The sequence below is a fragment of the Staurois parvus genome, unplaced genomic scaffold, assembly GCF_062004578.1.
Source record: "Staurois parvus isolate SC_StPar_1 unplaced genomic scaffold, SC_StPar_1.0 ptg000394l, whole genome shotgun sequence".
Lineage (NCBI taxonomy): Eukaryota > Metazoa > Chordata > Amphibia > Anura > Ranidae > Staurois > Staurois parvus.
The window spans coordinates 5,263,331-5,276,469 of NW_028318190.1; the positions used below are offsets into that span (position 1 = coordinate 5,263,331).

Genomic DNA, 13,139 nt, shown 5'->3' on the forward strand with positions numbered 1-13,139 from the left:
GTCCCATGCATTTACAGAGTTGAATGAAATCTTACTGTGGTCCAGTAGCAGGTGATCTTTTCTTTGGCGTTGTGTTATTATTCTGTCTTGATTGTCCTGCACGTAGCAGTATCTTTTCAGTATAATCCACTTTTACATTAACACTGCATGTTTTAACAGGTGCAAGGGTGTATTGATGGCCAAGACGGCATATGTGGTTAAGCATGTAACATATAGCATATGGTTTTCTGCTGTGTTTAGGGCTGTGTGTGCCATGTGCACAGCTGTCACTACACCCCCCCACTTCCAGTGTCCGGCTGAAAGACCTTGGGACTATTTATAATTTGAGACACACCCCCTCGGTAAGGCCAAGCAGAAGAAAACTGTATACACTTCGGACTGGTATATACTCACACAGTGACACACTATACAAAACACAAGTGTATACAAACCACCGAATAGACATCTGCTTTCAGAAATGACTGCACATTAACTTATTCCCATTACATTGTGAACACAGATAACAAAAGTCAATATAGAATACTTACACTAGTATGTAGATGTAAAAACTACTGTACCTGGAGGTAAAAAAAAACCTCTCCTAGAGATTTGTGCACATATATCACATTTTATCATTACCTGTGACACTTCTTCACCTGACTTTATGGAGTCAGAAGAGGAATTACGGAAGATTGGAAGGCGGCTGGAGAAGAGGATCGGTGAACAGAATATGGTGAGTGGAGCTACGCTGTTATTTAGATGTTTGAAATGTAGGCTGAACTCAAGAGGAGGAATACTACACGGAATACTTATAGTGTTGATCTTAATATATCACATTAGCAGGTGGCCTGCAATATTAGTAAAACTGATACGTAGAATGCAGTGTACATAAAGGGTTGATTAATAAAACTAGATAGAAAGATGTGGTGTGCATAGCAGCCAGTCACTTTTTAAGGCTTCATTGTCCCTGAGCAGGCGAGAGACTGAAGCTCAGACTTGATGATGATGATTTAGACCCCATTCACACCTATGTGTCTGGGTTGCATACATACATGGATAGATGTGAATGGGCCCTTAGGAATATCATGCACACATGCAAACCAGCCATCTCAGAAGTGTATGTAAACCTTAACAATGACCTTCTTTTTTTTTTTTCTCTTTTGGTCTGTTAAAGGCGCTTTACACTTTCAAATATTTGAATTGCTTTAAAAATCTATTAGTAGAGTTACTGTATATTTCTGGTGTTGTTTTTTTGGCTTACCTTGTAATGATGAGCTTATGAATTGCATCAGCTAGCTTTTCCCTGTACACCAAAGGGACAAGGCAATTTCCTATTCAGGGTCACGCAGTGCCCTCATTACCCCCTCTGTGCTGCATCACAAATGTTGGAGTGATAATGTGATGAAACACTGAATAACTGAGCTGTATCTACATCTGTGCACCTATGTCAGATTTAATCTGTGTAGCTCTCACCTGCACCAGCACTAGAATGAGAGACCCAGGGATTGTGGGAAATGTAGTTTCTGCATAGGAAGTGTCAGGTCTCCCACTACAGACAGATGTCATGCAGTAGCTTGTGCAGTGCCATACCACATGCCTCACGTTTCAACACAACAGATGACTCCAGAATTTAAGGATTTACTCTGTTATAGACATACGGGTGCATACAGCACAACAAATGATGCCATAAAACTACATTAATGCACATCTTATGCAGGTGAAAAAAATCAAGGAGCAGGTGGGAATGTTTACCATGCCTGCCTTTAAATATATAATTGAACCTGTTTTCTTATATCTGTTCAAGTGCAAAAAATGATCTGTTAGCTCTGCCTGAACGTTTGTGAGTTGAAAAGTCCATGTGCCCTGTACCTGTGCTGCATTCTTTATCAGTTATATTGTTCCCAGCTATTTCTATGAACTACAAAACACCTCCCCCATGCTAAGGGGTTGGGGTGTGATTTGAAGTCCTGCCCTGGGGGCATAATACTATTATTTTTCATTTTTTAGTTTTTGTACATAAGGGCTACAGTATAGCTACCGAGACTATGGTGAGGAGGACAAAAATGAGCCAAAATGCTGTCTACTAAAATTTTGAAAAGTTGTCATGAATATAATGGAGACTGAGCTGATGGGCTGTGACACCAGATAGCTAAGTTATGCTCCCAGCAGTAAAACACTGCTTTGGTGACTATCTCACTTGACCTCAGACATGTACATGTCTACAACTACCCAGGAACTATGACTTGACCAGAACAGCTAGAGGACACCATACTGAAGATGAGTCCTACAAAAGAAAACTAAACAGATTCATCCCACCTTGAAGCACCCCAAACTGCCAGCTTCTGCTAAGACCTAAATTAAAACCATACAGAGATGATAAATAGGTTGGGGGGAGGGATGCTGTCACCATGACTTGAGGCCTGGATCTTCCTTTTCCTCAGCCTACCTCTTCAAACAAATCCAGTAAGTACCACCCTTTTTTGTTTTTATGTTTTTAAATTAGTTACCTCCACACTGTTTGTTTCCCCATTTACTCAGTCATTTAGGCCCTCATAGCTCTAGGCTTGTCTGGATCATCACAGTATCAGATCAGAGCTTAGGAAAGAGAACAAGATACAAGCAAGTGTGAGTAACACATGGACAACAGAGGTACCAATTCAGGAGTAAGAGCTGAAGCTCAATCCAAGGTCAGGATCAAGCAGGCAGCAGAGTTACTTGACAGAAGGCAATAAGTGGAGTCAATCAGGCAGGCTAAAGTCACAATAAGTAGACAGAGGTCCAGGTCACAAGGCAAGCTGGGTCATACGTAGGAAACAGGGGCGGACTGACAACTCATGGGGCCCCCGGGCAATAGGGGATCATGGGGCCCCTGTGTCCTTGCCCAAACTCAAAAAAAGCCTATTAAAAAGGTACCAGGGGCATGTCATGGGGCCCCCTACTGACCCCGGGCCCTCGGGCAGTGCCCGAATTTCCAAATGGTCAGTCCGCCCCTGGTAGGGAAGCAGAACAGCAGGTGAGCTCATGGATAATCAGGAACTAGCTAAAGATTATTCAGCAATCTCTCCATGCAGTGACCCTGTTTATATAGGCCATTTGGCACAAACATCTGTACTGAGCATACAAATACACTGTAAGAGTTGTATGCTAGTGTGCATGAGACTGCATTATCCTGCAACTTGCAGTCACCCTAAGTACAGGGCTATGGGTCAAATATAAATTGAGGGTTCATGGAGGATGCCAGTTGATTGATTCACCAAGTGGTGTCTTTCATATTTTGAGGATTCCAATAGTGAGATTGGTGTACTTGGGTTCTCAGATGTTTCCATGTAGTGTAACATAAAAGGGATCTCCCATATTCCCTGATTTGAAATCTGCAGATTGTGTCTCTAAATAGGCATCCCATAACTGATGTTTGGATCTCCAGTTCATTCTATCTATTATGATGTATGAGGAAGGACAGCTTGAGTTCTTAAAACAATGTTGCGCTTACACGGAAGTGTCCACTTGAATAATGTTGATCCCTACAACTGTAGACTGCCAAGGTAATTTACTAATTTCCTTCAGGTTAGAATTAGTTTGTTTTAACTTCTATAAACATTTGTGTGGTAACAATAGTCTTTCCTAGTGCTCCTAGGCATCATATTGAGGTCTTAGAACAATGTTGTGCTTACATGGAAGTATCCAGTTGAATAACTTTAATTACCGTATTTTTTGCTCCATAAGACATACCTGACCATAAGACGCACCTAGATTTTAGAGAAGGAAAATAAGAAAAAAAATATTTTGAACCAATGGACTGCAGACATAGTACAGGAAATAACCAGAGACTGCGGACACAGTACATGAGATGACCAGAAACTTCAGACACAGTACAGGAGATGACCAGAGACTGTGAACACAGTACAGGAGGTGAACAGAGACTGCAGACACAGTACAGGAGATGACCAGAGACTGCAGACACAGTACAGGAGATGACCAGAGACTGTGGACACAGTACATGAGATGACCAGAGACTGTGGACACAGTACAGGAGATGACCAGAGACTGCGAACACAGTACAGGAGATGACTAGAGAATGCGGACACAGTACAGGAGATGACCAGAGACTGCGGACACGGTACAGGAGATGACCAGAGACTGCGGACATAGTACAGGAGATGACCAGAGACTGCGGACATAGTACAGGAGATGACCAGAGACTGTGGACACAGTACAGGAGATGACCAGAGACTGTGGACACAGTACAGGAGATGACCAGAGACTGCGGACACAGTACAGGAGATGACCAGAGACTGCAGACATAGTACAGGAGATGACCAGACACTGCGGACATAGTACAGGAGATGATCAGACACTGCGGACATAGTACAGGAGATGTAATAATGAAATGCTACAGTGAGCGCTCTAGAACATAAGCAGCTGAACATTCAAGGAAAACCGCATAAAACCTCGTGAAAATAAAACATAAAATGCAGCGCTAAAGATTAAATGAAAATTAGCAATGACAATGATAAACAATCAATGTTAGCAAGAGAAAATAAAGTCCTGTGTTGGTGCTCCCTGCGTTCCCAGTGCATATAATAAAATTGCGCACTAACCAGAGGCGTATTAAAAATACGCGATGTATAAATATCCTGAAGATCCCCCCTCTCTCTGGTCAGAATAGGACTGGAACTGGAGATAGTGAGGATGAAGCGCCTTCGTGTGGTGAGAATGGATCCAGAGTGCCTGAGATCCCCTTCAGGGATGTGTGGGTAGGAAATCCTGGATGACAAGGCGTTCCCCTCTCTGGAGCTGATAGGTGGATCACAGCAGGGCTCTGAAAGTTGAAAAGCTCCTCACAGGAGACGAAGGGAAAAACTCATAGTGTAGTATTAAGGTAGAATCTTTATTTAACAAAATTCGGTAGGAAAATGGGTAACAACACTGTCAGATGCATGAGAGTGACTGACCATCCAAACTCAAAGATGGCCGCCGGGCCTCCACGTGAGCCTTTGTCTCTACCTCTGAAGAAGTGCGTGCGCATGAAACGCGTCAGTGGGAGCCCAGGACGTCATGATGTCATGCTGCCGGTGCCACGTGGAGGCCCGGCGGCTATCTTTGAGTTTGAATTGTCAGTCACTGCATCTGACAGCTGGACTGAGGAACAGGTAGGACAGAGGAGCAGGTTTTTCTGCACAGTAGAGCTGAGTGGCCAGCCAGGTATTCTAACACGGTGGCGGTGACAGGGGAATACCGGGCCGGCTGCTCCATAATCGCTCCATAAGACGCAGACCTTTTCCCCCATTTCTTGGGGGGGAAAAAGTGCGTCTTATGGAGTGAAAATACGGTACTAGAACTATAGACTGCTAAGGTAACTTACTAATTTCCTTAAGGTTAGATTTAGTTGGTTTAATCTTCTATAAATGTTTGTGTGGGATCGACAGTGTTCCCTAGTACTCCTAGACAAAATCATGTATTTTAGGCTTATATGCAGAGGGTAGACAAAATAATTTACATTGATAACAATGTATTATCAACAAGAATATTATTAGGAGCAGGGTCGCTCCATGCCTCCAGAACAGTTTAATAGTTCTTAGAATGCTTTCACACAAGTCTTGAACTGTATAGAAAAATAATGCACAATTGTTCAGGAAGAAAGGCCTCCAGCTCCTTTAGGAAATAAGGAGAACAAATGTACACTAATGTAAGCTTTTTGATTCAGATATTATAGGTCATGGAGGGAGTTCACCCTGGCATTCATTAACCCACTGTATTATCATTCTAGAAAATGGAAATACCATGAGGGAGCACTGTTGGCCCCACAGGGCAGGTAGACTTTAAAAAGGCCCCATATTTGACCATACAAAACAGTTCTGGGACCTAATGATTTCAACAAAATGCTTGTTTAGAATAGGAATGATTCCAATGCTTCAGTTATCAGTTGACCATATGTACTGCATGATTTTACTTTCTCCTTAACTCATATTGGCAACAGGGTGAAAGAAAATAATTAGACTACATTATTTTTACCATTCACTAAGGGTCCAAGTTTTGTTTTCACTATATTAGGTTATAAGAATTTGTACACTATCCTTGGATACCAATCCTTTCCAAATGGAAGCTTTGCCATAAATGCTGTCCTGAAATGGCGATTCTTACGTGCTGACATCAGAAGGGAGGCTCCCTTCATCGTGTAAGAATCGCCATTTTACTGTTGTTTCTGCTGACTGATGGTCTATGGTTACCTTATAATTTATTATGATTGTAAGTGCATTTTTGTTCATTTAATTAATAGTTTTTTAACCTACTGCACTATGAGAGGCACCTCTTTATTTTATATGAGTATATGTTGACCCCATAAGATTGGGATGGCCTGAGGAGCCTCGGATGGTATACGTGATCTGATGTGAGCCATATGAGTCTGGACGGAATTATATATATCAGGCGTGTATTGACCCCCTATAATTAAGGGGTCAAAGGATCTCCAATTTGACATCATGGTGGTGCAATTCTCACAGTGATTTTCTATTATTCGTCACAGAATAAGTGGACTGTTCTATATATGTTTGGCAATGGTTCACTATTGAGCACTTTCTGTTTTATCCTGTATTGGACACATATCAATTATTTATATATTTAATGTATATTATTTATGTGAATTTTTTTTATGTATTTATATATTTCCCTTAGTGCAACACTAGCTATTTATTTTGATTTGTGATTTAGAGGGGATATCCTCTTAGAGTGTTTGCTGCTTTGTACACAGTTAGGTTTGGGTATTTGTAATTCTCTATTAACATCAGCTACCTGTTTTATAGTATTCTCCAAAAAAGATTTCATTATAACCCCTTTGCAAAAACCTATCCTTTAATATCTCATATTGTGCATAATAGTTATCTAAGTTGTTACAATTCCTTCTGCACATTAAACATTGGCCTTTGTGTATGCTCTTTAACCATGAGAGAATGATGGCAACTATCGGTGGGGATATAACTATTTTTGTCAGTGGTTTAAAAAAGGTTTTAGTAACAATCTTGGTGCCATCATTCATTAGCGTTAGATCTACAAAAAAATAACTCTGGCTATAAGTATGGGATAGACAAATATTCAAATTGTCATTATTGAGGGTCCCAAAAAAATTATGAAGTGCTTCTTCATTCTCTTGCCATAAAAAGAAGACATCGTCTATATAGCGCCTATAGGATATCAGTTTAAGCCAATCCCTAGAGTAAATCATATCCTCCTCCTCCCACCTAGCCATGAACAAATTTGCTAGACTGGGAGCAAATTTAGCTCTCATAGCCACAACCCTTGTTTGAAGATAGAACAACTTGCCAAACCAAAAACAATTGTGGGTCATGGTGAAATCCAGTAATTCCAAAATGAACAACTTTTGTCTATCTGGAAATTCCTCTGCCCCACTCAAATATTAGTTCACAGCCTGCATGCCATTTTCATGTCCTATACTACTATACAGGGAAGCTGCATCCGCTGTTACCAAAAAAGTAGAATCTTCAACTGCAATATTTTTAACATCCCTTAAAACTTGTTTTGTATCTCTTAAAAAAGATGGAGTACTAAGTACTAACAGTTGGAGAAAAAAACTCAATATACTCTGCAGCTCTAGAACATAGGGAACCAATACCACTTATAAATGGTCTTCCTGAGGGTGGGATTGATTTTTGTGGATCTTAGGGAGATAGTACATGATGGGTAAGCAAGGACCTGAGGGACATACAAAATCTCTTTTTTAGTAATCACACCACTCCTATAACCACTCTTAACCACTTCCCATCCGGCCCATGTACATAAACGGCCGGACGGGAGCAGTGCAGGAGTGGGTTGCCATTCATAAACGGCGCCTGAATTTTCAGGCATGCTCCCTGGGAGCGTGAGGCACCACGATCTGGTGTCCACTGTGTCCAGAGAACACCGATCACTGTACGGTCCCGATCATGTGATCATTGATTGGCCAATCAGTGATCAAATGAAAAGTAGTAAGCAAGATGTCACTTCTGACATCATTGCTTACTACTTGTGAAATTGTGAATGATCACAGAGGTCATATGGTACAAGGCTATTCACAACAGCCTTGTACCATGTGACAACCTGTGACCAATCACAGCTCTCACAGTATTTTTCAATGGCTGCAAGAATGCAGCCAGAGAGAAGGATAAATTATTGCTTTTACAGCCTTTATAGGTGCAAAAGCAATCAGCATAAATTAAAAAACAAATTTTCATTACCCCCCTCAAGTAGTACAGTGTCACTATGGTGACACTGTACTGCTAGGGTGACAGTATGTTAAAAAAAAAAACATAAATAATAATATAAAAAAATAAGAATGTAAAAAATATTTTTGTTTAATTATAATTTTTGGTTATAAACTAATTTGGGTTATTATTTCTTTTTACTAAAAAGATAACCGAATACATTTCGGCCAAGATTTATGAAGAAAGATTATTTATTTGCAAAATTTTATAAGAAAAACACTTTTTTAAAAATGTTTTGGACTTTTTCATTTATATAGCAAAAACATAAAAATGCCAGTGGTGAATAAATACGACCAAAATAAAGCTTTATCTGTCTAAAAAAAAATGCTAAAAAATTCATATGGGTACAGTGTTGCATGACTGCGCAATTATCATTCAAAGTGTGATAGCACTGAAAGCTGATAATCGGCCTGGACAGGAAGGGGGTGAAAGTTTCTGGACTTCCAGTGGTTAATAATCCATTTAGCCTCCTTTTTAAAACTAACCAAATGGTTTTTAGATAAAATGTTATGTGTCTTTATCACTAAGGATCCTGTATACCTCTTTAATATAATCATCCTTATCCAAAATGACCACTCCTCACCCTTTATCTGCTGGCCAGATCACTAAATCCTTCCTATTCAAAAGTTGTTTAATCTCAGAATTAATAACACGCAGATTAGTGGGATTTCTAATCCATAGGGATTCTAGATCATTAATTACCATTTCCTTAAAGATCGTAACATGAGGATTAGTGGCAGAAGGGGAATAAATAAGGAAGCATTTTTCAAATTAGAACACTTTACATCACTGGCACCTTGCCCATTTTTAGTATTGGGGTTTGTCATAAAATTTTTCTTCAGGGACACCTGTTTTACAAATTTGTGGATGTCAACATAGGTTTGAAATTTATTCAATTGATCATGTGGGGCATATTTAAGTCCCTTATTTAGCAATGCCATTTCTTCAAGAGTCAAAGTTGCCTTACTCAAATTAAAAATGCCATTGCCCATTATACCTGCCTTGTTTTGGGGTCTATGGACCCTCTTACCCCCTCGGGTACCTCTATGTAGATGCTTCTTTTTCTGGATGGTCCTATCTCTAAAAAATGTCCCTGATTGTCATACTGCCTCAAGGTTGGTCTCTCCTCTCTCTGTGGGTTTCTACCCCCATGTCCTATGCCTGAGTCCTGTCCAATCGGTCATTATTTTGGACATAAAAAGGGTTCTCTGTCCCCCCATTCAATTCAGAGTGAGAATTCCCCTTATAGTGAGATTGTTCAAAGGAACCACGCCTCATATGATTCCTGGAGGGGTTGCATGATGTGTGATAGGGGTTTCTGGATGTTGATCGCATCCTGGGAGTTCTATCATACTCCCTATTACCCGGGTTAGAGTACTGTCTCTTAGTTCTGATTTCTCCAGCAATGCTGTTTACCATTAGCATTATAGGGATTATAAGGGTAAATCCTCATATTCCTATTGCCAATATTATCATCCTGAAGTCCTTGTAAAGCAAGAAATCTTTTCAAGGTAGGTACATCATATATATCCCCATCTTCAAAGAGATCACTATGCATCCTATCCCTTCTGTGATCAGGATCTGCCAACTGCCTACCATGTCAGTTATAACCTTGGGTATGACTCAAATGGTCATGGACCTGAGAATTGAATTTTAATTTAGCGTTATTGGTTAGCATAGGTGCATCTTTACAATTCAAATCTAGAATCTTGCTCATTGAATAAAGGATTTTCAGCATTATCACCCTCACTCAGTTCTTGCCATTTAAAAACCTTACCCTCCTTGTAGTCCCTAAGGTCTCTGGCATACTTCTTAAATTTCTGTTCCCTTTCTGTATTCGCCATTAATAGTTTGAGTCTATCCGACTCATTCATATAATCCTTTCTTCCCATGTACAGAGAAAGGCTTTCTCTGGTCTTATTAGTTTCTGTGTCAAGGCGGATTAATTTCTTCTTTTTACGTTTTAATAAATATAAACCAGCATTATTAAAAAACTGGTTCCACTCAGCATCATTATTAGTAGAGATGAGCGAAGAAATGAAAAATTCGATTCGACTGATTCGGCGAATTCGTGGACAATATTCGATTCGAGTCGAATAAATTCGCTGTGAATTTAACTTAAAAAAGGGTGTTTCTAGGCTTCAGAGAGACTTAATATTAGTGCAGAACACTGTACCTTTAATTTAAATGCCCTTGGAGTCTGCTGGGGAAGAGAAATAATACTGTCTGTCAGTATGACATGCAGATGAGTGCCGTCGATCTTAGAATCACTGCACACTTCACTCCTTTGGCCAGTCACGGGGCCAAAACCAGTGTTTGGAGCCACAGTGTGGCGGTGGAGGCAGCAGCAATGGGAGGCCATACAGCAACCTATGACAAAATGGAAACCAGCAGGAGCGTGAGGAGACCTGAAAGTGGCACATGGCAGAGTGGGAGCAATGGGAGGCGGTACAGGGACCCAGGTCACACTGTGGGCCCAGCAGCAGCGTGACCAGGCGGTACGGGGGCCCATGGCCGATATGGGGCTTGGTGGCACCTATGGAAGGCCTGTAATCTGCCAGCGACCTATGACAAAATGGACAACCGCAGGAGTGTGAGGAGATTTCAAAGTGGCACATGGCAGAGTGGAAGCAATGGGAGGCCGTACAGGGACCCAGGTCACACTGTGGGCTCAGCAGCAGCGTGACCAGGAGGTACGGGGGCCCATGGTCGATATGGGGCCTGGCGGCACCTATGGAAGGCCGCTAATCTGCCAGCAACCTATGACAAAATGGACAACCGCAGGAGTGTGAGGAGATTTCAAAGAGGTACATGGCAGAGTGGAAGCAATGGGAGGCCGTACAGGGACCCAGGTCACACTGTGGGACCAGCATCAGCGTGAACAGGCGGTACGGGGGCCCATGGCCGATTTGACCTCATTCATCCCATAGTCCTGCCGACTCACGAATAGCGTGGCCTCCTCAAAGGGCCTGAGCAAGCGCAGGTGTCACACATGAGCTGACAATGGCTGACATCTAAGTTACACAGGGAGTACCTTTATCCGCTTTTAACATCAGGAAATCTGTGATGGCCTTTAGCTGTTCGTAAAGGCGGTCTAACATATGTAGGGTTGAATTACACCTTGTTGCAACGTCACAGCATGAGGAGTCGGTACGGGGGCCCATGGCAGATTACATGTCTGGCAGCAGCAATGGGAGGCCCGTAATCTGCCAGCACCCTATGTCAAAAAATTTAACACACCAGCAGTGTGAAGAGACCTGAAAGTGGCACATGGCAGCAGAGTGTGGCGATGGAGACAGCAGCAATGGGAGGCCGTACAGGGACCCATGAGAGACTCTGGACTTGGCAGCAGCATGAGGAGGCGGTATATAGGGGCCCATGGCAGATTAGGGGCCTGGCAGCAGCTATGTGAGGCCCGTAATCTGCCTGCACCCTATGTCAAAAAATTAAACACACCAGCAGTGTGAAGAGACCTGAAAGTGGCACATGGCAGCAGAGTGTGGCGATGGAGACAGCAGCAATGGGAGGCCGTACAGGGACCCATGAGAGACTCTAGACTTGGCAGCAGCATGAGGAGGCGGTATATAGGGGCCCATGGCAGATTAGGGGCCTGGCAGCAGCTATGTGAGGCCCGTAATCTGCCTGCACCCTATGTCAAAAAATTTAACACACCAGCAGTGTGAAGAGACCTGAAAGTGGCACATGGCAGCAGAGTGTGGCGATGGAGACAGCAGCAATGGGAGGCCGTACAGGGACCCATGAGAGACTCTGGACTTGGCAGCAGCATGAGGAGGCGGTATATAGGGGCCCATGGCAGATTAGGGGCCTGGCAGCAGCTATGTGAGGCCCGTAATCTGCCTGCACCCTATGTCAAAAAATTAAACACACCAGCAGTGTGAAGAGACCTGAAAGTGGCACATGGCAGAGTGTGGCGATGGAGACAGCAGCAATGGGAGGCCGTACAGGGACCCATGACAGACTCTAGACTTGGCAGCAGCATGAGGAGGCGGTATATAGGGGCCCATGGCAGATTAGGGGCCTGGCAGCAGCTTTGTGAGGCCCGTAATCTGCCTGCACCCTATGTCAAAAAATTTAACACACCAGCAGTGTGAAGAGACCTGAAAGTGGCACATGGCAGCAGAGTGTGGCGATGGAGACAGCAGCAATGGGAGGCCGTACAGGGACCCATGAGAGACTCTGGACTTGGCAGCAGCATGAGGAGGCGGTATATAGGGGCCCATGGCAGATTAGGGGCCTGGCAGCAGCTATGTGAGGCCCGTAATCTGCCTGCACCCTATGTCAAAAAATTAAACACACCAGCAGTGTGAAGAGACCTGAAAGTGGCACATGGCAGCAGAGTGTGGCGATGGAGACAGCAGCAATGGGAGGCCGTACAGGGACCCATGAGAGACTCTAGACTTGGCAGCAGCATGAGGAGGCGGTATATAGGGGCCCATGGCAGATTAGGGGCCTGGCAGCAGCTATGTGAGGCCCGTAATCTGCCTGCACCCTATGTCAAAAAATTAAACACACCAGCAGTGTGAAGAGACCTGAAAGTGGCACATGGCAGCAGAGTGTGGCGATGGAGACAGCAGCAATGGGAGGCCGTACAGGGACCCATGAGAGACTCTGGACTTGGCAGCAGCATGAGGAGGCGGTATATAGGGGCCCATGGCAGATTAGGGGCCTGGCAGCAGCTATGTGAGGCCCGTAATCTGCCTGCACCCTATGTCAAAAAATTAAACACACCAGCAGTGTGAAGAGACCTGAAAGTGGCACATGGCAGAGTGTGGCGATGGAGACAGCAGCAATGGGAGGCCGTACAGGGACCCATGACAGACTCTAGACTTGGCAGCAGCATGAGGAGGCGGTTTATAGGGGCCCATGGCAGATTAGGGGCCTGGC

At 43.2% G+C, this 13,139-nt stretch overlaps 1 protein-coding gene and 1 long non-coding RNA gene across 4 annotated transcripts in view; one reads left to right on the plus strand and one right to left on the minus strand.

Moving 5' to 3' along the window:
- Positions 1-745, minus strand: part of LOC149455433 (uncharacterized) — a 28,688-nt gene extending 27,943 nt beyond the window's left edge. The window contains exon 1 of one of the 2 annotated variants that reach the window (XR_016314063.1): positions 619-745. This is a non-coding gene — a long non-coding RNA (uncharacterized LOC149455433). Of the gene's footprint in view, positions 1-35; positions 223-618 lie in introns of those variants that run through there. The other variant, XR_016314064.1, reaches the window with a different exon arrangement.
- The window catches only part of LOC149455434 (transcription elongation factor A protein 2-like), a 113,710-nt gene continuing 100,913 nt past the window's right edge, over positions 343-13,139 (plus strand). For both annotated transcript variants that reach the window (XM_089686282.1, XM_089686283.1), the window contains exon 1: positions 343-712. In XM_089686282.1, the coding sequence (XP_089542408.1) occupies positions 644-712 (69 nt within the window). In that variant the 5' untranslated portion in view covers positions 343-643. The remainder of the gene's footprint in view (positions 713-13,139) is intronic.